Raw genomic sequence first — 24,388 nt, 5'->3', positions numbered from 1 at the left:
AGTCCGGTATCTCACGGACCGTGTTCTACGGACGTGTGAATTCAGCCTAAGCAGGATGCCAGTCCGGTATCTCACGGACCGTGTTCCACGGACGTGTGAATTCAGCCTAAGCAGGATGCCAGTCCGGTATCTCACGGACCGTGTTCCACGGACGTGTGAATTCAGCCTAAGCAGGATGCCAGTCCGGTATCTCACGGACCGTGTTCCACGGACGTGTGAATTCAGCCTAAGCAGGATGCCAGTCCGGTATCTCACGGACCGTGTTCTACGGACGTGTGAATTCAGCCTAAGCAGGATGCCAGTCCGGTATCTCACGGACCGTGTTCCACGGACGTGTGAATTCAGCCTAAGCAGGATGCCAGTCCGGTATCTCACGGACCGTGTTCCACGGACGTGTGAATTCAGCCTAAGCAGGATGCCAGTCCGGTATCTCACGGACCGTGTTCCACGGACGTGTGAATTCAGCCTAAGCAGGATGCCAGTCCGGTATCTCACGGACCGTGTTCCACGGACGTGTGAATTCAGCCTAAGCAGGATGACAGTCCGGTATCTCACGGACAGTGTTCCACGGACGTGTGAATTCAGCCTAAGCAGGATGACAGTCCGGTATCTCATGGACAGTGTTCTACGGACGTGTTAATTCAGCCTTAGGAGTGAAACTCTTCTAACAGACGAGTCATTTGAAGTCGTTAGTGAAATATCCTGCTCATTCAATGGTTAACCTGAAGTTTTTATTTTTTTTATATAAAGATCAGAATAGACAAAAAAACAGTCCCGCAAATTTGGTAAAAATCTTGTAAAGCTATATTAACATTGAAATCCTATAGAGCTCTAATATAGAACATTACCTGGATAACTGTTTGAATCTTCACCCAAACCTCAGCCATGTCATAGAGTTTAATGTCCCCATCTTGACTTGTGGGAGAAGCCACAGTTTCCTGGAGATATCCCAGAACTACAGAATGAGCAGAGGTCACTGCGTTAAACTTATCAAACAAAAGCTCCAGAAGCTCGAGAAGAAGCCTGAAGGAGAAAGAGAGTAAACATGTTAATGGTAAGCATTTTATATGAACCAACTCTATAGAAAAGAGTTATTAAAACGCGTTGCTCAGCTGTAGCATACTCTTTACATTCTACATTAACATTCTTCTTTCTCTTCTTGGATATGTAGATATTTTATGGGCAATCTTTATCTGTAAACAAGCTAGGCTTTTTTTCCTCTAATGGGAGGTAAGCCGCTAAGGTATATGGCAGAGGCTTATTCCCCTCGCTACATTGACATAACATGCACATTCTGCTAAGCAGAGCGTGCAGGTTTATAGTGCAGATTTCAGGAGATAACGCTGCAAGCCAACTGAGAATAAGCATTTGGCTAACCACAATCTCATGTGTATTGCCAGCTTTAGAGGATCTGTCATCACTTTCCCTCAAAACATTATTGTGTTAATTATTATCTAGTGTTAGGTCAATTGGCGCTATTTAAGTGACTGTTACAGAGAGGAGTCATTATTACTTTTGTCCCTCACTACGTTACTAACCGATCCACAAAGTCATGGTTTGGCCAGTTTGGTGTGGAGAAACTCGAGTGGCCTGCATATAGCTCTGGTCTCAACCCTCAACCACATCAGACACCTTTACAATTCATTGGAACACTGATTGCGAGCCACAACTATTTATCCAACATCAATGCTTGACCTCAAACACTCTTTAGGGCAAATGGGCACAAATGCCCACAGATATGCTCCAACATTTTGTGGAAACCCATCCCAGGAGAGTGGACACTGTAACAGAAGCACAAGCAGACCTAACTGTATAACCAATCATGGTATGAAATAGATGTCTAACAAGTTTGTATGGGTGTGATAATAAGGTATCCACATATTTGTGGTCATATTGTCCATATGCAGTAACGTTTTACAATTGAGAACATATCCCTAGGATACGTTATCTATATCAGATTGGCAGAGGTCCAACCATTCTTCATCCCAGCCAAGTACCTGTTCTGCAGTAGCACCATCGAGAGGAGTAAGAGCTGGAACTGAATAGTTTTATCCATTCTGTCGTGGATGGAGCTGGATACTGCTCCCAATGAAGTAAATGAGAGCAGCACTGCAGCCACCAGTTTCGTCCTCTATATGCCTATTTCCAGAGCTTGCGCTTCCCCCTACAGCCATTATTATTTAGAATTTTTCATATATTTTTTCTTGCATTTTTTATATAAAAAGACGCTTTGATAATGCAATAGTGTTTTTATTTTTATCATGATCTGTTCTGTTTGTTAATATTTTCCATGATGTATGAAGACATGCAGATTACACTTTAGTTAGTGAAACTATATAAACTTTTTGGATATGGAGGAGAAAGTATTTAGAATGAAAAAATCCAATTGAGAGGATACCCATCGACTTTAAGACCTGTGGAAATAATATTTGGGAACATCCAATTCCCTTCTCCTGGTCACGCCTCATCTGAGTCACACCCCCTTTTGCAATTAAACCTCTACTATAAAAAGAGAGAACAAATGGTATACTGTTGACCACTGATGAAGGGACAGTAAGTCCCGAAACGCGTTTGGTGAAAAGAGGAGAAAACAGTATACCAGTGACACATTGTACAGTGAAATATAACCTAATTCTGGCATTTGAAAGCGGGTACGCCGAGTATCCCTGCACCAATACCCCCACCTATTAAGGGGAGAAATCCAAGGAGAAACCGACTTTTCCTCACACCACGTGGGACGCCACGAGGTACGCTGACAAAGCGCAACCATCCGAGCCGGATAGAACGCATCCCCCCAGAGGTTGCTGCGATACACGCATCCAAGCATCAGTGGATGAGTAAAGTAGCCAGTGCGGCACTCCGACTAAATAAGGAGAGTATTTGACAACACAGTATTTGGCAACACGCTATCAGCCATTAACTGACTGTGCCATCAATCAGACACACAGGATTCTTTAGATGTACAGTTGCACCGGAGTCAAGAACAGCGTACACTTCTACTTAATAGTGCATGAACCCTTGCACAACTGGGAATACAATCACCGGTCCTTATCAAAAATAGCTATAGGACTTTAAATCTATTCTGTGTTACTAATGAGACACACAGGACTTTATGTACCTACCTTCACCGGAGATAGCAGCAGTGTACACTCTAAGTGATAACAGCCACAGCATTTTATTTATATTTCTACTCGATACATTCATATTAATCACAGTTATTTGTAATTCTCTACAGTATTGCTTTGAAATTTTATATTTCTTCATAATTGTATTTTATATTTGTATTTGGTTTTAGAATAAATTTCTTTTTAATATTATTGGATTATACTTCCTCAACCTCCAGAGATCTGAGTGCCCTCCAACCATCTAAATTTGATTTCTATAACATTATATTTACGGGCTCGGGGTGTTGCCCTGGGAAAGAGCACCTACTCCGTGATATTACTTGCTGCTGAGACACTGATATTCAGATTAATGTAAAGTTATGCATCTTGGCAGTAATAATATCCGTGCTTCATATGTCCTAGGTGATGTAACACTGGGAGAGTCACTTATAGAGAAGGATTTGGGTGTCCTTGTAGATGGTAGATTAAATAAGAGCATATAATGTCAATCAGCTGCTTCTAAGGCCACCAGGATATTGTCATGCATTAAACGAGGGATGGACTCCCGGGGCAGGGATGTAATATTACCACTTTACAAAGTGCTGGTGTGGCCTCATCAGTAATATGCAGTTCAGTTCTGGGCACCAGTCCATAGAAAGAACACACTACAGCTGGAAAAAGTACAGAGGAGAGCGACTAAAATGATAAGGGCCATGGAGGGTCTTAGTTATGAAGAAAGCTTAAAATAATTGAATTTATTTAGTCTTGAGAAGAGATGTCTAAGGGGTAACCTGATTAACCTGTACAAATATATAAATGGGCCATACAAAAATACAGTGAAAAACTGTTTCATGTAAAATGCGCTCAAAAGACAAGGGGGCACTGCCTCCGATTGGAGAGGAAAAAGTTCAGTCTCCGGAAGCGTCAAAGCTTCTTTACTGTAAGAACTGTGAAGCTGTGGAATAGACTTCCTCAGGACATGGTCACAGCAGGAACAGTGGACAGTTGTAAAAAGGGTTTAGATGAATTCTTAAAAGTAAATATTAATGCTTATGAAAATGTGTAGAAATCTGAGTCTCACTTCCTATTGGGATTCGCATCCCCACCTATCCCTTGTTTGAACTTGATGGACTTATGTCTTTTTTCAACCATATTAACTATGTAACCCCTTTAAGAAAAACATGAAATACCCCCCCCCCCCCATAGCGATGAGGAAAAAGCAAAGGTATTACTTTTTTCTTTCTCTACTGTACTCACTGAGGAAAATAAACGGTCAGATGAAATGCAAAATGTAAAATAAATTTCCCAAATTGCCCTGTCTGACCCAGGAAGAAGTACAGCGGCGTCTTAAAAAGATTAAAATAAATAGACAAATCACCAGGACCAGATGGCATACACCCCCGTATCCTAAGAGAATTAAGTAATATCACAGCCAGACCCTTATTTCTGATATTTAAGGACTCTATACTGACAGGGAGTGTTCCACAGGATTGGCGCATAGCAAATGTAGTAAATATATTCAGAAATGGTCCAAAAACAGAGCCCGGAAACTATAGGCCGGTAAGTTTAACATCTGTTCAGGTAAACTGTTTGAAGTTTTTCTAAGAGATGCTATCTTGGAGTACCTCAATGAAAATAAGCGTATAAAACAGTATCAGCAGGGCTTCATGAGGCATCAGTCAAGTCAAACTAAGTTAATCAGTTTCTATGAGGAGGTAAGTTCTAGACTTGACAGCAGTGAATCAATGAAGGTCGTATCTTGACTTCTCCAAAGCATTTGTACCGCATGAAAGGTTAGTATATAAAATGAGAATGCTTGGAATGGGAGATGATGTCTGTATGTGGGTAAGTAACTGGCTCAGTGATATAAAACAGAGGGTGGTTATTAACGGTACACACTCAGATTGGGTCACTGTCACTAGTGGGGTACCACAGGAGTCAGTCTTGGATCCTATTCTCTTCAATATATTTATTAATGATCTTGTACAAGGCTTGCACACTAAAATATAAATTTTGCAGATTAAGACTAAACTGTGTAAAGTAATTTACACTGAAGAGGGCAGTATACTACTACAGAGGGATCTGGTTAGATTGGAGGCTTGGGCAGATAAGTGGCAGGTGAGGTTTAACACTGACAAATGTAAGGTTATGCACATGGGAAGAAATAATGCAAGTCACCAGTACATACTAAATTGTAAAACACTGGGTAACACTGACATGGAAAAGGACTTAGGAATTTTTGTGAAACTAAGCTGTAGAAACCAGTGTCAGGCAGCTGCTGCCAAGGCCAATAAGATAATGGGGTGCATCAAAAGGGGCATAGATGCCCGGGATGAGAACATAGGCCTGCCACTTTACAAATAACTAGTCAGACCACACATGGAGTACTATGTACAGTTCTGGGCTCCTGTGAACAAGGCAGACATAGCCGAGCTGGAGAGGGTACATAGGAGGGCAACTAAACTAATAAATGGAATGGGAGCACTACAGTACCCTGAAAGATTATCAAAATTAGGGTTATTCACTTTAGAAAAAAGACGACTGAGTGGAGATCTAATTACTATGTATAAATATATCGGGGGTCAGCACAGAGATCTCTCCCATCATCTATTTATCCCCAGGACTGTGACAAGGGGACATCCTCTGCGTCTGGAGGAAAGAAGGTTTGTACACAAACATAGAAGAGGATTCTTTACGGTAAGAGCAGTGAGACTATGGAACTCTCTGCCTGAGGAGGTGGTGATGGTGAGTACAATAAAGGAATTCAAGAGAGGTCTGGGTGTATTTCTGGAGTGTAATATTACATGTTATAGTTACTACAGGTGGGTTGTTAATCCGGGGAGTTGGAGTCCGAAAGGAATTTTTTCCCCTAAAGGAAGGAAAATGTGTTTCTACCTCACAGTTTTTATTTTTTTTGCCTTCCTCTGGATCAACTTGCAGGATAACAGGCCGATCTAGATGGACAGATGTCTTTTTTTCAGCATTATAAGCTATGTTACTATGTATTATATGCCGTTATAAATTATAACAAAGGATTCCCTCTGAGATATGCACATTTGATCTGTTATGTGTTCGAGGATTCCATCATATTTTGTGTATGTAAAGCTTATGTGTAACGCATGTCTATCAATGACACAATTCAAGACAACAGACTCTGAAATGTAATATTTACATGTAGAATATTAATTGTGTGATATTACATCAAAGTGACTAGCAATAGAAACTTTTTCACAGCAATAGATCTCTAAGGGTACTTTCACACTAGCGTTATTCTTTTCCGGTATTGAGTTCCGTCCTAGGGGCTCAATACCGGAAAAAAAAATGATCAGTTTAAGGGCTCATGCACACGACCAAGACAAACAGTCCGTGAGCGGGCCATATGTCCCGGAGTGGCATACATGGTGCGCACGGGAGCGGACAGCATCATAGGTTACTATGATACTGTGCGCATCGGGCCGCCCGCGGGACTATTGCCCTGCACTCAGATGATCTTATAACCTATGATGCTGTGCTCTCCCATGCATGCCACTCCGGGACATATGTCCCGCTCAAGGACTGTTTGTCTTGGTCGTGTGCATGAGCCCTTAAACTGATCAGTTTTTTTCCGGTATTGAGCCTCTAGGACCGTATGTCTTGGAGGGCATACGGTCGTGTGCATGAGCTCTAATCCTAATGCATTCTGAATGGAGAGCATTCCTTTCAGTATGCATCAGTTCAGTCCCTCTTACTGTATTTGGTCGGAGAAAAGCATGCTGCGGTATTTTCTCCGTCCAAAATTCCGGAACACTTGCCAGAATGCCGGATCCGGCATTAATTCCCAAATGTATTAGTGACAGATCAAGCATTAAAATTGCCGCATTGATGGATCTGGTCTTCCGGCATGCGCAGACCTTTAAAAATGTGAAATTAATAAATACCGGATCCGTTTTTCCGGATGACACCAGAGAGACAGATCCGGTATTTCAATGCATTTGTCAGACGGATCCGCATCCGGATCAGTCTACAAACGATACTGAACTGCCTGCCGGATCCTCACAACGCAAGTGTTTAAAGTACCCTCAATTAGAATTTTAATTTAAATTTTTTTATTTAGGAAATCAGATATGACAGTTTTGTGGTGTAACAAAGTCGCATGTCATGGAAACTGCAACATTTTCATAGCAGCTGCAACATTTTTGTGACATTTCTTGATGCTCACCACTTTTCACAGTGATCTATGTTTAAGGCCTCTTTCACACTTGCGTTGTTGGGATCCGGCATGCACTTCCGTTGCCGGAGGTGCCCGCCGGATCCGGAAAAACGCAAGTGTACTGAAAGCATTTGAAGACGGATCCGTCTTCAAAATGCGTTCAGTGTTACTATGGCACCCAGGACGCTATTAAAGTCCTGGTTGCCATAGTAGGAGCGGGGAGCAGGGGAGCGGTATACTTACAGTCCGTGCGGCTCCCGGGGAGCTCCAGAATGACGTCAGAGCGCCCCATGCGCATGGATGACGTGATCCGTGCGCTTGGGGCGCCCTGACGTCACTCTGGAGCTCCCCGGGAGCCGCACGGACGGTAAGTATACTGCTCCCCCGCTCCCAGCTACACTTTACCATGGCTGTCAGGACTTTAGCGTCCCGGCAGCCATGGTAACCACTCTGAAAAAGCTAAACGTCGGGTCCGGCAATGCTCCGAAACGACGTTTAGCTTAAGGCCGGATCCGGATCAATGCCTTCCAATGGGTATTAATTCCGGATCCGGCCTTGCGGCAAGTGTTCCGGATTTTTGGCCGGAGCAAAAAGCGCAGCATGCTGCGGTATTTTCTCCGGCCAACAAACGTTCCGTTCCGGAACTGAAGACATCCTGATGCATCCTGAACGGATTTCTCTCCATTCAGAATGCATTAGGAGAATCCTGATCAGGATTCTTCCGGCATAGAGCCCCGACGACGGAACTCTATGCCGGAAGACAATAACGCAAGTGTGAAAGAGCCCTAAGAGCTAAAAGTGAGATTAGACCTGGATTATTCTTTTCCGGTATTGAAATCTGTTCAGGGCTCTCAATACCAGAAAAAAAACGCATCAGTTTTGTCCTAATGCGTCCTGAATGGAAAGCAATCTGTTCAGTGTGCATCAGGGAGTCTTCCGTTCCGTCCCTTCTACTGTATTTGCCCGGACAAAATACCGCAGCTCACTGAGGTTTTTTTTTCGGACAAAATCCCTGAACACTACCGTATTAATTTACATAGAGATGTATTAATGCCGGATCCGGTTTTCAGGTCTGAGCATGCGCTGGGACATAAAGGAGCTATCTTCACTTTTGATTTAAATACTGTATCCGTTATTACGGATAATACAGATCAGATATTTCACCGGTATCCGTTTACATACGGTTTACTGGATCCGGCAGGCAGTTCCATTACTATTCCAACGCTAGTGTGAAAGTACCTTCATGGCTCGGTTACTATGTGGGACTTTTGCACCAGGTAACCCCCTGGTCTACTTTTACACCTAAGGTGTAAACCATGTTACACTCACACCAGATATATTATTAGGGTGCACCAGTTCATAAACTTTGTGCCGGCACACAAAGCAAAGACAGACCTAAAACTGACACAAAAACAACCTCAAATGATAAATGACCCCCTTTGTGCATTGAGGTCAACTCTAAGCAAAAATGTCCTCAAATGTACCACTAAGATTTGCAGCAATGCAAAACCGTCAATAGGAATAAGAATCATACGACTAGGAAAACAAGGAAGTGACTGGTGAAAAACAGACAGATGCAGTGGCATTGTGACTTAAGGATAGGCACCAAAACTGAATCGACAAGTCTGTAAATGACAGATGCCTTTAGGCCCCTCTTCTTGTTTTGGCTTGCTGAAATGAATGACCTTATTGGAAGTGACTGGTACTCTTCAACCTAATCACCAAAAGAATAACATCTTCTTCCCCCAAAACTCTATACAACTACTGTAAATGTGGTACAGATGGGTCATTTGTGACTTCTGAGTGTCTGGAAGAAAAGACACAATCCGTCACAATGTAAAGGCATTCTTTTTTCTTCTTTTTGGTGCAACTAAATTTAACAGTTAAGGATAGTTTCATACTAGAGCTAAACTGTTCTGGTAGAGGAACAGCCTGCCGGAGTTCATCATATCCAGCATAGCCGTATACCACCTTTCGGCGCTATTATCTACTGGCCTGCCAAAACAGTTTAGCACTAGTGTGCAACTTACCTTAGTTTTAGATTAATAAACCTAAACATGGGTTACTTTTATTTCATTTTCTCTTCACATTACGAGTAACACTGGCAGAACAATCCCTCAATACAGCATGATCTGTCATTACATTACTGACACATATTCACATGCATCAGTTTGCGGTATAGGCTACCTAGATTACAATTTACACTGCTGCATTGATGAACGGACAATTATTGATTCCTTCCCGACAATTGCCTGCTCATCAGTAGAGGTGTAGAGCTGCATTTACATGTAGCAATCAACTCTGCTGTATAAGGCCTCTTGCACTCGAACGTTGTGCGGCCCACATATTGCGGGTTCGCAACACAAGGGCACCAGCCCGTGTGCACTCCGCATCACGGATGCGCTCCCATTCACTTGAATAGGTCAGCAATCACAGAAAGGCGGAACGGAAGCATGGATCGGAACGCAGTGCTTCTGTGGGTGTTTCTGTCCGTGCCTCCACACCGCAAAAAAATAGAACTTGTTCCATTTTTTTGTGGTGTGGACGGATCACGGACCCATTCAAGTTGAATGGGTCTCGATCTGTCTCGGCCACCGCACAGACGTTGCCTGTGCATTGGGGACCACAAATTGCAGTCCCTAATGCACGGAACGGATGCACAATGTTCGCGTGCAAGACACCTAAGGATGAGTGGTGGCTAATGCTATTCATTGTTTCTGGGCAGATCACTGTTCAGACTTTTCTGATAATCTGCCCGACAATTGGCCAGTCTAAATGAAGCATTAATTATAATGCCTATGCCCACCTAAGGCTACTTTCACACTAGCGTTTTAGTTTTCCGGTATTGATATCAGTCATATGGGCTCAATACTAGAAAAAAGCGCTTCAGTTTTGTCCCCATTTATTGTTAATGGGGACAAAACTGAACTGAACGCGAAATGCATTCTGTTCCGTTTAGTTGCGTTCTCATACCGGAGAGCAAACCACAACATGTTGTACTTTGCTTTCCGTCCTGGGATGTGGAGCAAGACAATGGGGACGGATTCATTTTCTCTGCCACAATAGAAAACGGATCCGTCCTCCATTGGCTTTCAATAGAGTTCATGACGGATCCGTCTTGGCAATGTTACAGATAATACAACCAGATCCGTTCATAACGAATGCAGACGGTTGTATTATCAGTAACGGAAGCGTTTTGCTGAACCCTGCCGGATCCAGTAAAAACTCTAGTGTGAAAGCAGCCTTACAAACAATTTTTTATTCTTTAAAAAAAAATAAAAGCAACTTTGCCATAGGTGTTAAAGATTTCCTTTTTTTTTTCTCTACAGCTCCTATGCAGACTAATGCTGCATTTACACTGCGCAATCTAGCAGGCAATTATTGGGAAGGCACCATTCCTTCCCGATAACTGCCTCGTCATCAGTGGAGGAAAAAGCAGCAATCTCTTCCAGTATGGGGAGGAAAGATGGGGTGATCATCGGGTGATCCTGTCGTTCATATAGGCACCACCAATCATTATTTCTGGACAGCAGATTGTGCGATTGTGCTGTCTAAACAGGAATCTGCTGCCTAGAAACAATGATGCTGTGTGGGGACGAGGGATTACTATAGCAATCCCTCATCCTCATACTGTGAAGGAGATCCCAGCATGTAAATGTGCGGTCTCCTTCACTGAGCGAGCAGCCATCGGCCCATCTAAACCCACCTTAACTTACCAAATGCAGATTAGAACAAAGTAGCGGGTAAATGGAATAAATTATGAGACTGCAGGATTACACTACACGGAATCTGTTTACGGTCTATTACCATGGAAAAGGCCAGTCTGCATAGGAGCCGTAGAAATACGTTTTTTTTTTGTAATGAAGCCATTTTGCAAATTTGCGTTGTTTTTCACTTTAGATTTGAGACAACAAAAATTCAAAGGTGGACATATGGGGTCATTTATTAACACTGGCGTCTTAATACCCCTTGCTTGGAGCATCATGCGCCTAAGCTATGTAGAGGTGCTGGCCTCGACATAACTTAGGCGCATCCACCGCCGACCTAAATCTACGGTAGCTCCCTTGCTGGAGTAGATTTAGATCATTTTCTATACCTAAAACAGGCGTGGAAAATGATAAATAAAATGGTCCGGCAGACCCACGCCCCTTCCCATGTCACGACCCTTTTTTTTTTATTTTTTTTTTTAGACCTGGCACGAGCAGGGAAAAGTCCCAAGATTTGTCCGCAAATCCCCTTTGCAGCCGAATCTGCGACAGATATACGCCAAATAATTGGCGTATATCTAATAATAAATGACCACCATAGTCTTTAAATAAGATTCTTTATGGGTTTCAATTAACAATAAAACAAGGTCTAAGACAAAACTTCTAAACTCATTAAAGAGAATCGGTTACCAGAAAATCCACTATTAACACCGGCACAGTGCCTTGTAGGACTATTTCTGCTGAATGTAATTCAAACTTTCCACTTAGTGAATCCAAATGCAAATGAGCAGTTAAGTGCAACAAGGGCAGGCCCAAGCCTCTCTGGTGATGTGTTTCATCAGCTCCTGCTGTACAGAAACTCTTCAAAAATTTAGGCAATCCGTATTTTTAGCACATCAATGCAGTGCAAATTACAAATGATTGTTCACATGCAATAAATATCTTACTGTGGTTGATTTTCCTGGGTCACAGCTTCTCCTCGCTGATAGCCGTTGTCTGCCACCTGAGTGGTAGAGCGCTTTACAATTTGTTTTAGCTCTTGTTCTAGGCGCTCCTTTATGGCTTTCACCGTCTCGGGGATCTTTTTCAGCTTTGCCAGACCTTTAATGAGAACTCCCATAAACACTGTGCTGTTCTCCTCAGGGTCAGAATCGGGATCGTCTTTGATGTCTTGAAGGTTTAGGTCCTTTACTGTAAATATAACCATCAAAGTAAGCACAAAGAAACAAAACGGCACAGAGAGAAAATAACATGACGCATTCAAGGGTACAGACACTGCCAAATTGTGCACAGGAGAGAGTCAATAGCAGGGCACTGAAGTACCAGTATATGCTGGTCACCTACAACCCCTCTAAAAAAAAAAAAGGACCTGGGCGTTAGACCCCTTACATTGCGGAGAACAGACAGCCTTTTATGCTTCATTGTAAAATACGTTACATGTACAACCAAAGTTGTAAAAATTCGAAAGGCTGTGCTGGCAATTGTTGTCGTAGGTAGGTATACAGTCTGTGTTCAGCTAAGGCAGGGATGGCCAACGTGAGGCTCTCCAGCTGTTGTAAAACTACAACTCCCACCATGCCCGGCTGTAGGCTGATAGCTGTAGAAAGTGGGCATGCTGGGAGTTGTAGTTTTTCAACAGCTGGAGAGCCTCAGATTGGCCATCCCTGAGCTAAGGAGAACTAATCAGATATGTAGTGTCCCACTTTGTAAATGTGGGCACTACTCAAGGGTCAAGTTGTTCTCCACCTCCTGTGGAACATGGTCATTGTATTTTATATTGCATTGTAATGTATATTGTCATGTTATTTATGTTATTTCCTGTATACCAGGCCTGTTAGGGGTGTAGTTCCTCCTCCTAGGCAGTAGAGGGAGCTAGGGAACCCCCTAGTATATATAGTCAGGTCCTGTTCAGGGAGGGTGTGAAGTGTTTGGCTAAAGTGCACAATTGGCTTCTAGAGAGTAGCTGAGGAGCAGCTTCTGACATGCAGCTAGATAGCCCAGGCTTCTAGCTTGCCTTCAGGAGAAGAGTCTGCCTCCTGAGAAAATAAGTTCCTATAAAAGTACAGTGCAGCGCCAAGTTGATTCCAGCCAAACAGAGAGAGCTGAAGGGCAGAATGATATATTTACAGCAAGGAGACATATACCAGAAGAAGTTTTCCCTACCCAAGGATAAAGCCAGCAATAGGGCATACGGGCCTTGGAGAAAGCCAGACAGGATCTGAGGAAAGTACAGCCTGATCTGCAAGTGTTTAACCCTCTGAGTATCTTGCAAGAACATTGCCTGCCGTGTAATATAAAGCCTGCCTGTCACAGCCTTTTACACGTGGAACTGACTAAAGACTGTAAATAGTTGAACTGTTCAGTAAAAGTAAGTTTTGGTTCACTGCAACGTGTGTTCCTCAATTATTACTACAAGAAATCGGTGTGCCACCATTACGGGCACTGGCATCACAAACTTAAAGGGATCTTGCCACCGGCACATTAAACCTGCAACACCCAGGGCACCTCACCTACCACCTGGCCTGGTCCCTATACACAGAGAGTGCCCCAGAGGATCCATGTGCCAGCCTCTCCATCACTGCTGTACGCCTGCCCAGGGTATATAAAAACTGTGAGTACCAAGAACAATCCTCGGTTTGTTAACTACCCCTGTGACCTCACATTCGCTCACCCTGCAGGGCTGCGTACTGCAGATAGACGCGAAGTCCCGGGCGAAATCAATCTGAAAGACTCCCAAATAAGTAAATTCCATGAAAACCTGGATTCACGGGAGTTCCCCTTTAATGTTTCAGATGATGCAACATAAGAAAATGAGAGCATACATACCAGTGGAACAGCCGGGAGTACCAAACTGAGAATTATCTAGGAACTTGCGTGGAGTAGACAGATTTGTCACATCAAGAAGAGGCAATGGAGAATCTTTAGCAAGTGAGCTGCATCATAAGAAAACAAAATGTAATCACTGAAAAACAAATCATGCTCAAATAATCCCCACCCCATCTTTAAAGAGGACCTGTCACCTCTACTGGCAACTGCTTGCATTCGTCATGTCATACCAATTCTGGAGCATCAATTCTTATCTTGTACCATTCCATTATTATTCCTTCTAGAATTTATAAATGAATTGATAGCAGTTTGCAATAAAGACCCATCTGGGTGTTAACAGTTGGGGGTACGAGCCTGCCCAGTCTGACATTATCCAATGAGTGCTGCCAGTGACAGATCATCCCTACTGGTAACACCCAGCAGGACCATCAATACAGACTGCTAAATAGAAGAAATATTAATACAGGAATGGTATCACATAGAGACATAAGAATAGATGATCCAGAATTGTTATTAAAAGGGGAATTCAAGGGTGTTACTAAAACTGACATGTCTGGAGAGGCGAAAGATCTTCTTTAATGACAAAACAACATTAAGCCATTTGTTTTACTGTAATTAGGGATAAAGTACCACAGGTCCCACTTCTCGAATGGAGATCAGCTAATATCGATGAGGAAACGCTGTGTCCAGAAAGAATATGCCCAGTGGACATCTGTGCCAATTTGCACAAAAAATATATTGGGCCAATAGTTTAAAGGTTTATTTCCATCTCACAAATGTATCCACTGGATCTGCCATAAATGTCAGCTAGATGCGGGTTTGATCTTTAGAATGGAGTTCACCGGCCCTTCCACCCAGATACGACTCTGCTTGATGGAATAGTACAGGCCGAAAGGACACACCTTATCTGCTGATAAATGGCCCCCTACGAATACCATTTAGCGTGTACATCGGGAGCTTTCCTTGTGCACACAGTAAATATGAACAATAAAGTGCGATGTGAATGAGGCCTTACAAATTGTATGTACTTGGCGAATAGACTTTAGCCTAAAGTTGATAAAAATGGACGATTTCAACCAAAATGATTGTTCGTCGGGAGAAATTTAACAACAATTGAAAGTTTAAGCCAAGTAATGACAGACCAGACTTGTTTTAGGCTACTTTCACACTCGCGTTTGGTGCGGATCCGTCATAGATCTGCATTCTGCACAGATGGATGCGTTCAGATAATACAACCGCATGCATCTGTTCAGAACGGATCCGTTTGTATTATCTGTAACATAGCCAAGACGGATCCGTCTTGAACACCATTGTAAGTCAATGGAGGACGGACCGTTTTCTATTGTGCCAGATTGTGTCATAGAAAACGGATCCGTCCCCATGGACTTACATTGTGTGCCAGGACTGATCCGTTTGGCTCAGTTTCATCAGACGGACACCAAAACGCTGCAAGCCTCCAAAGCGGAATGGAGACGGAACGGAGGCAAACTGATGCATTCTGAGCGGATCCTTTTCCATTCAGAATGCATTAGGGCAAAACTGATCCGTTTTGGACCGCTTGTGAGAGCCCTGAACGGATCTCACAAACGGAAAGCCAAAACGCCAGTGTGAAAGTAGTTAAAAGAAGTCAGTCGTGTGTGAAACTTTCATCTGATAGTGGGAAGAAAGAAATTCTGTTCACATAAAGATCGCTCGTGGACAAAATAATCATTCTTTCAGGCCGGGGTCACATGTGACTCAATAGCTGCAGATATGCAGATGCGGATTTTCAAGCAGCAAAGTGGGTGAGAATTTCTGAATTTTCATCCGCACGTCGCTTAGAAAAACGCAGCAGATAAGGTGCGGCGTTGCAGATCTGAAATTCGCAGCATACAGATTTCACCTTTTGCAATGGAGAGGGTGAAATCCGCTGGATTTTCAGCAGCAAAAAAACGCATGTAATACATGCGGTTTTGTTGCGGGTTTTGCTGCCGAAATGCAGCAAAATCCACAGCGGATGTTTCACTTGTGAACCCAGCCGGAAAGAATGTTCCCAGAAAGAGCTTTCGTCCAACACCCCGCTTTGAGGGAACATATGCGGCCAGTTTGAACAACATGAACTAAGATCTGTATGGCTGTGTCTGGAAAATGGTCATTAAACAGATGATCGATCAACTGCTGTTTAATCATCAACCAACTTCTGTCTAATGTGTATGGCCACCTTTTGGCTCACATTTATAACGGTTGTCCAGTCAATACTCTCCCACCGGACCCAACAGGAGCAAAAAGGACAGATGGCCTCCAATGGGTGACTGGGAGCCTACAGATACATTTTAATTATGTACTAGGGGCATTACTGTTGCATACATCAAATTTATATTTAAAAGGGTTTTCCAGGATCCTCTGGATAGGTCATCAGTATCTGATCAGAGGGGGTCCGACACCTTGCACCCCGCCAATCAGCTGTTTGAGAAGGCAGAGGCACTCCTGTGAGCACCGCTGCCTTATTGCAGCTTATAAAGCACATTGTATAGTGGCTGTGCTTGGTATCGCGCTCAGCCTCATTCACTTCAATGGGGCTGAGCTGCTCCTAGACCACTTAACACATGAACGTGTCGTGACTCGGCCTAGGAAAAGCTGGGAGAAGGCCGTGGCACTACTGCAAGTGCTGCCTTCTCAAACAGCTGACCGGCTGCGATTCTGGGTGTAGGACCCCCACTGATCAGATGCTGATGACCTATCGTGAGGATAAGTATAAAAATCTCAGAAAACCCCGTTAGGCCTCTTTCACACTACCGTTTTTTTTTTTTTTGGTTTTGCTTTGAGGGGCAGTTTTTTGCATTCATTATATGGTCCGTATACGGAACCATTCATTTCAATGGTTCCGCAAAAAAAAAAATCGGAATGTACTCCGTATGTATTCCGTTTCCGTATTTCCGTTCCGTTGAAAGATAGAACATGTCCTATTATTGCCTGCAAATCACGTTCCGTGTCTCCATTCAAGTCAATGGGTCCGCAAAAAAAAATGAACACATACGGAAATGCATCCGTATGTCTTCTGTATCCGTTCCGTTTTTGCGGAACCATCTATTGAAAATGTTATGCTCAGCCCAATTTTTTCTATGTAATTACTGTATATGCCATATGGAAAAACGGAACGGAACGGAAACGGAAACACAATGCAAACAAAAAAAAAGAACAACGGATCTGTGAAAAACGGACGGCAAAACACTGAAATAGACATACGGTAGTGTGAAAGAGGCCTTAATAGCAACTTTCCATACAATATTAAGATATTTAACATCCGTAAAACTAAGCTCCCTCATATCAGCTGCTCATTTATCTCGTTAGTGGTTTCTATGGGTAAAAATCCACTGTTAAAAGGATTAATGCTATTCTGTGTGAATATATATATTTATTTTTTTATTTTATATATTATTGTTATATCTTCTTAACACATATGGATGAGCACACAGTATCAAACCATCTGCAAATCGAAGCAGCCATTTGTGATTCGTCTTCTGCAGGCAGTACACGTCCTCCAACATCTATTAGATTTGCAGTTCAGCCAACGCTGAGGAAACGGCTAGATCAGCATTCTCTGCACTTCCTGGCTGACTGATTTCCTTTGGAAAATGAAGGAGATTCTACAGCTTCAGTATGTGCTGACTAGTGACCTTATATGATAATACAGCTCCAGAGGGTAATGCCCTCAAATTAAAAGCCGCAAAAATGTCATAATGGAACCATGCTCCCTTCAAACAATACTACTCAAATTCTGCGCATTTATTTCTTAACGATGGGCTAGATTCAAAGTAAAACGTATGCTAAAACCATAACCAAGGTGGAAACACCTCCAAGTATTTCAAACTTTTAAAGGAAGCAGACTACTTTGGGTACTTATAATGAATTTATTTGGCAACCGATCGGATATAAAATTCCACAATTTTGTTATTTTTTGGGTTTCCTTTACACAGCATACACCATGCAGCATTAATGACGTGAAGTTTATTCTGTGGGTTATTATGTTTACAGTGATACCAAATTATATGTCATACCAAAAATATACGTTTGCAAAAACTAAAAAAATATTCATGATTTTTACAAAAAGTCTTTTTGTGTCACCTTATTCTGAGATACTTTTTTTCTGTAAACGGAGCTGTGTAAGGTCTTGATTTTTTTTTCTAAATAAATTGACGTTTTCAGTGGTACTATTTTGCGGAATGTGTCACTGGAGATTTATCAAACTGGTGTAAAGTAGAACTGGCTTAGTTGCCCATAGCAGCCAATCAGATTCCACCCTTCATTTTCGAAAGGAGCTGTGAAAAATGACAGGTGGAATCTGATCAGTTGCTATGAGTAGAGATGAGCAAATCGAAGTTGACGAAGTGGAATTCGATCCAAATTTCAGGAAAAATTAGATTCGCACCGAATCCGAATTTCCTCGCGCTTCGTGGTAACGAATCGCATTTTTTCTAAAATGGTGGCTGCACGTGTTAGGACATGGAGCAAAGAACTCTGGGAACGAGGGATCACCCACAATGCCATGCATGCAGCCAATCAGCAGCCAGCCAGCCCGTGTGATGTAACAGCCCTATAAATTGCCTCAGCCATCTTGGATTCTGCCACTTTCCAGTGTACTTAGTGCAGGGAGAGACTAGCAGGCACTAGGGACAATGGTAAAAAAAAGACTTGAAAACTTCTATTAGAAGTTCAGGAAAAGATCATTAGAAGTGTAGGGAAAGGATAGGGAGGAATTATTCCACACTATAAAATGAGAACCGGGTCCAATACAGGAGTGTACAGCCTGGGTAATAGGAGTAATCCTATTACACCTTGCTGCATTGACTGGGGACCCAAATTGCCATTATACTGCTGCTTTCAGGTTAGCAATAGATGATACCCCTGTAATTCCAGCAAACCTTGCTTGTTATTAGGGTGCAAGTGCTGTGTGATACAGCCATTAACAGGGTGTATTACTAGGAAATATTTTTTGGGGTGTATTAGTGGGAAAAAAAGGGCTTATTAGCTGTTCAGTTATAGGTTTTAAAGCCTTTTTTGTGGTGTATTAGTGGGGAATAAAGGGCTTATTTGCTGTTGTGCGGTAAAGTGAAAAATTTACAGCCTTTTTTAGGGTGTATTAGTGGGAAAAAAAAGTATTAATTGCCGTTCAGCGGTGCAGTTATATGTTCTGAAGCATTTTTGGGGGTGTATTAGTGGGGGGGGGAAGGACTTATTTGCTGTACAGCGGTGCAGTTGTATGTTCTAAAGCCTTTTTTGCGATGTATTAATGAAAAAAAGGCTTATTTGCCATTGTGCGGTGAAGTGACAAAATACAGCCTTTTCTGGGGTGTATTAATGGAAAAAAAAAGTCTTATTATCCGTTCAGCGGTGCAGTTATATGTTCTAAATCTTTTTTTGGGGTGTATTTGTGGGGGAAAAAAAGGGCTTAATAGTGGTTCAGCGATGCAGTTTTATGTTCTAAAGCCTTTTTTGGGGGTGTATTCGTGGGGGAAAAAAAGGGCTTACTTACCGTTCAGCGTTGAAGTGACAAAATTACAGCCTTTTTTGGGGTGTATGTGTGGGGGGGAAAAAAGTCTAATTAGCCATTCAGCAGTGCAGTTATATGTTCTAAAGCCTTTCTTGGGGTGTATTAGTGGGGAAAAAAAGTCTTATTTGCCGTTCAGCAGTGCAGTTATACGTTTTAAAGCCTTTTTTGTGGTGTATTAGTGGGGGGGGGGGAGGATTGTTAGCCGTTGTGCGGTGAAGTGACAAAACTACAGCCTTTTTTGGAGTGTATTAATTTCCTTTTTATTTTTTTATTTGATCTAACAGTATGTCAGACAGAGAAGTGACAGGCCCTGCACAAGGGGAGGGGCAGAGTCCTAAATGTTTCTGGCACAGGTTGTAGCAGAGTAAGGAGGCGTGGCAGCAGGGGTCACTTCCAGAGGCCTGAGCTCCCGGTGTCATCTAGCAGTCATGTCTTGACCAGCAACCCAGCGGTGCTTGAATGGTTGTCTCGGTCATTTACTTCATCCCAAGTGACATCAGACACCCCCAGCCAAGAGTCGTGGGTTCGTCAGACACAACCTTTAGTTGGCATGGCCCGGGAGCATGCCCTGTGCCCTTACCTGTTCTCAACCTGCCTCTGTCCTTTTCTGTTCCCTCAGCCAGAGAACTATTATATGCTGTGGGCTCAGATCCACTATACAGAGATAACCAGCCAGTCAGCAGCTACTGCCCAGCCAAGATCTGGAGGAGACATCCGCCGCTTCCTCCGGTAGGCTGGAAAGTAGTGATGAGGAGAGTGGCATGGGAGCTGGTGTTGCGAGCGGTCAGGCCCCTGGCTCAGAGACCGTTGAGGAGGACATCAGTGACGTGCAGACAGTACTCGATGATGATGTAGCCGATCGCAATTGGGAAGGGGCTTCATCATCATAGAGAGAGAAGAGGGTGGCAGCTTGCCAGTGAGGCAGCGGCGGAGCCATCAAGTCGGTAGCGCGGCCGGGAGTCAGCAGTGGGAGGTCGGGAGCCAAACATGCCTGGAGTAGACCACCACTTCGCAGGTGCCTACTTGTCCAGAAAGTAGTGGTAAAGGGGTTCACGGAGAAAGCGGCCGTAGTAGTCAGTCAGTGCGGAGTGTTGGGGGTAAAAATCACCTACTCAGTGGTGTGGCAGTTTTTTGTTAAGCTGCCGGAAGTAAACATGGCTATCTGCCAAATCTGTGGGCATAAGGTGAAGCGTGGCAAGGGTGCCAATGTTGGCAAGACTGCATCAACATATGCAGCGTCACCATAAAGTGGCCTGGGAGAACAGTGGTTCCGATGTGGTGGTCCAGCCTGCCGCAGCAACCGCTGCTTCACCCAGTGGTACGCACCCGATTTCAGGCAGTCAAGGCTCCACCACCTCAGCTGAAGGGAGCTGTCTGTCCTTTCCATCATCTACCAGTCCTGATGCCCCTGCTCCTCGTCCTCCTACTCCTAGTCACTAATTTCGTCAGCAGTCGATCACCGAAGCGATTGCCAAGAGACAGCAATACGCGTGTGGTAAAACTATGGCGCAGAAGCTGAACGTGCTCCTGGCCAAGTTGCTGGTACTGAAGTCCCTCCCTTTCCAAATGGTGGACTCTACATCTTTCAGAGAAATGATGGCTTGTGCTGAGCCGAGGTGCAGAGTCCCAAGCCATCATTTCTTTGCCAAAAAGGCAGTACCAGCCATGCACAAATATATAGAACAGAAGGTAGGCTAGTTCTTGAGCCTGTCGGTGTCTGCCAAAGTGCAAATAAGGTCAGGGACAATACATGTCCTTCGCGGCCCACTGGGTGAATGTTGTTCCTGCCCAGCCACACCAGGAACTTGGACAGATGACGCTCTTCCGCATCCACGTTCTCACGCCTTTGGTCCTGCGACAATGTCCACCACCGTGTCCTCAGCCTGCACTGCAGTGACAATTCACAATGCTCCTCCAGCATACCACATGTGCAGGACACGACAGTGTCACTCTGTTCTGCACCTCGTTTGCCTGGGCAAACGGAGTCACACAGGGGAGGAACTGCTCTGTGTCCATCAAGAAATCGAATCCTGGCTTTCTCTGCGACATTGGGAAGAACAGCGGCACTGCTTCAAGGAGGGCCGAGCCATGAGCCCTGCATGGCGCATGTGTTCAATCTGGTTGTCTAGCAGTTCCTGAAGTCTTCCCACCCATCTGCAAGACATTCTAAAAATGGCCAGGAAACTTTGCATGCACTTCAGCCACTCGTACACCACCAAACACACCCTCTTTGAGCTGCAGCATCAGAACGGCATCCCCCAACATAGGCTGATATGCGATGTTTCCACCCGCTAGAATTCCACCCTCCATATGTTTGACCGACTATGCGAACAGAGAAAGGCCATAAATGATTTCTTGATGATTCAATCGGACAGGAGTACTCCCCTATGTAACTTCGATGTCAGCCAGTGGCAGCTCATGTGTGGCACCTGCCGTTTGCTCAAGCCCCTTGAGGATGGCACGTTATGTGTCAGTCGCCCGGACTACCAGATGAACAACGTCATTCCACTGCCTTATATCCTGAAACAGATGCTAGTAAATCTGGCTGGTCAGGGGACTGGAGACGTGGCGCCTACATCTCACGGCCACATGAGCCCTGTGGGGGCAGAACTGGAGGAGGAGGAGGACATTGGAGAACAAGCTATCTGTAGCGAAATGGGTGGCTTTTCTACACAGGTGACAGGAGTGGAGGAGTAGGAGCAGCCGAAGGAGCAAGAGGGAGATGAGGAAGACGAGGCAGATGACCCAGGCACACCGTGGCAGTATGCAGTGGAGATGGAGGCAGGGAGTCCCTCCGAGCCACTTGCGCAAATGGTCCGCTGCATGCTCACTTTCTTGGGTAGTGACAGCAGAATTGTCAGCATTCGGCAAAGGGATGACTTCTGGCACTTCTGGACCCTTGCTACCAGTCCAAAACTGGGGGCCTTTTTACACCCGCTGAGAGGGAGGACAAACTGAACTACTATAGACACATCAAATGTAGACAGTTGGCCGCTGCCTATCTGCGACAACGTCCATCCTCTCGCAGGTTTGACTGGGGGGCCCTCTGCGCTCTCGTTCCACTGCCATGGCTGCTGTGATGGGGTGGCAGGGTAGGAGCAGTACCAGCTCGATGATGAGCAGCTTTCTTAACCCACCTAGTGAAGAAACTACTCACCAGCAGCAGCAGCAGCTAGACCTGGATCAGAACCTGAACCAGCAGGTGGTGGAATACTTGGACAGCACCCAGTCATCTCACATTGAAGATCCGCTGGACTACTGGGCAGCCAAACTTGATTTGTGGCCGCAACTGTCCGAGTTTGCCCTGGAAAAGCTCTCCTGCCCAGTCAGTAGTGTGACATCAGAGTGGGTGTTTAGTGCAGCGGGGGCCATAGTCACCCCAAGGAGAACTCGCCTGTCCACCCAAAGTATGGAAAAACGTTGTCAAGATGAATCAGGCGTGGATCAGCCAGGATTTCCATCCACCAATGCCTGATGCATCAGATTAGATCATCCATGCTGCCTCACTCAAACCTTGACAAAAGAGACCGGTTTCCTCTGGCTACCTGCCTCAGCTACTATATTGATGCTGCCACCTGCCTGATGCCACACATCTGATGCCAAGTGCTCCTTCTGACACCCACCATCGTCAGCGGGTACTGTTATTGCCACCCACCTCCCCACTCTGTCACCGGGTCACTCTGTGGTCTCCTGATGCTGCTGCCACCTCACCACTCAGGTCTCATCATGCTGCTGTTGCCACCTCCACACTGTCATTGAGCCACTCTGTGGCCTCCTCATGCTGCTGCCAACTCACAACTCTGTCTCTGGGCCACTCTGTGGTCTCCTCATGCTGCTGCTGCCACCTCCACACTATGCCACCGTGCCACTCTGTGGCATCCTCATGCTGCTGCCACCTCCACACTATGCAATCTTGCCACTCTGTGGTCTCCTCATGCTGCTGCCACTTCACCACTATGAAATAATAAAATTAATTATACCACCACTACTGGTTTGTGTGCAGTGGTATCTGATTACACCCAAATATAACAGATACATTTTGTAAACTGGGACTCATTAAAACGTAACCTAGTGTTCTATAAAGCCCTAATTACAACGCCCAACGCGTTGTAATTAGGGCTTTATAGAACACTAGACCCATACTGAGGGAAAGGTTCGGTGTGGGGTCACCCCTGTCGGGGGGGGGGGTGCTCCATGTGTGGTAGGCAGGCTATAAGAACAGCCCCTGACCCCTAGAAAGGCAGGAAAGCCATAATAGGGTGTAGTAGGAGTGGATATAGTGCCAATCACGACACAAGCACCCTGGTCACACCGGTCACAGGCACTATTAACTGCCAGGTCCTTCCTCCATGGATGTGGATCCTGCTCAGACGAGGTGAGATCCACCCTTTTTCATTTATCTAAGAATTATGATGTGATATAGTGGAGGTAATTTATTGTTACTGTCGTCTCTCACTCAGTGTGAAATATTATTTTAAATGACCTAGTAAAGGTTACGTTTTAATGAGTACCAGTTTACAAAATTTATCTGCCACTTCACCACTGTGCCCACCGTCCCCACTCCATGACTGGGCCACTATTTTGCCTTTTTGGCCTGGCTGACATCATTTATTTGACCCTTCTTCTGATCTGTCAGAAGGAAGGAAAAATGAGACGCACAACGGATCCTGTCTATGTAACAGCTGTAAGGCCTGCATGACATGGTCCCTATTTTTCATCAGAATTTGCTTATGATTTGGTAGCCAAAAGCAGGAGTGGGTACAAAGCACAGAAGACATGCAAATATTCCATTCACGTGTCATCTCTGTTTTGGATCCACTCCTGTTTTTTTTTTTGGCTGATGGATTACTGACCAAATGCTGACGGAGTGAATGCGGAGGCTCAACAGACAGGATCTGTTTTTTGGGGGTTATTGTTCAGACGGATCAGAGGAAGGGCAAAATAGTAATAATTATTTCACTACAACAGCAGACTCCCTATGTGTGTTACTGCAAGGCACAGTGTTCTACACCACTATACATGCTCTCTGCAG

General features: G+C 44.4%; 1 protein-coding gene across 1 annotated transcript in view; it reads right to left on the bottom strand.

Moving 5' to 3' along the window:
- EXOC4 (exocyst complex component 4) overlaps positions 1–24,388 on the bottom strand; it is a 533,336-nt gene that overhangs the window by 439,812 nt on the left and 69,136 nt on the right. Inside the window, exons 5-7 of the mRNA XM_040413403.1 lie at positions 13,827–13,933; positions 11,948–12,191; positions 849–1,023 (exon numbers count right to left, since the gene is read on the bottom strand). Coding sequence (XP_040269337.1) covers positions 849–1,023; positions 11,948–12,191; positions 13,827–13,933 — 526 coding nt within the window. The remainder of the gene's footprint in view (positions 1–848; positions 1,024–11,947; positions 12,192–13,826; positions 13,934–24,388) is intronic.

Source organism: Bufo bufo, chromosome 1 (assembly GCF_905171765.1).
Source record: "Bufo bufo chromosome 1, aBufBuf1.1, whole genome shotgun sequence".
NCBI classification, from domain to species: Eukaryota; Metazoa; Chordata; class Amphibia; order Anura; family Bufonidae; genus Bufo; species Bufo bufo.
The sequence above is the reverse complement of the archived record's forward strand: the minus strand, read 5'-3'. Positions and strand labels throughout refer to the sequence as shown.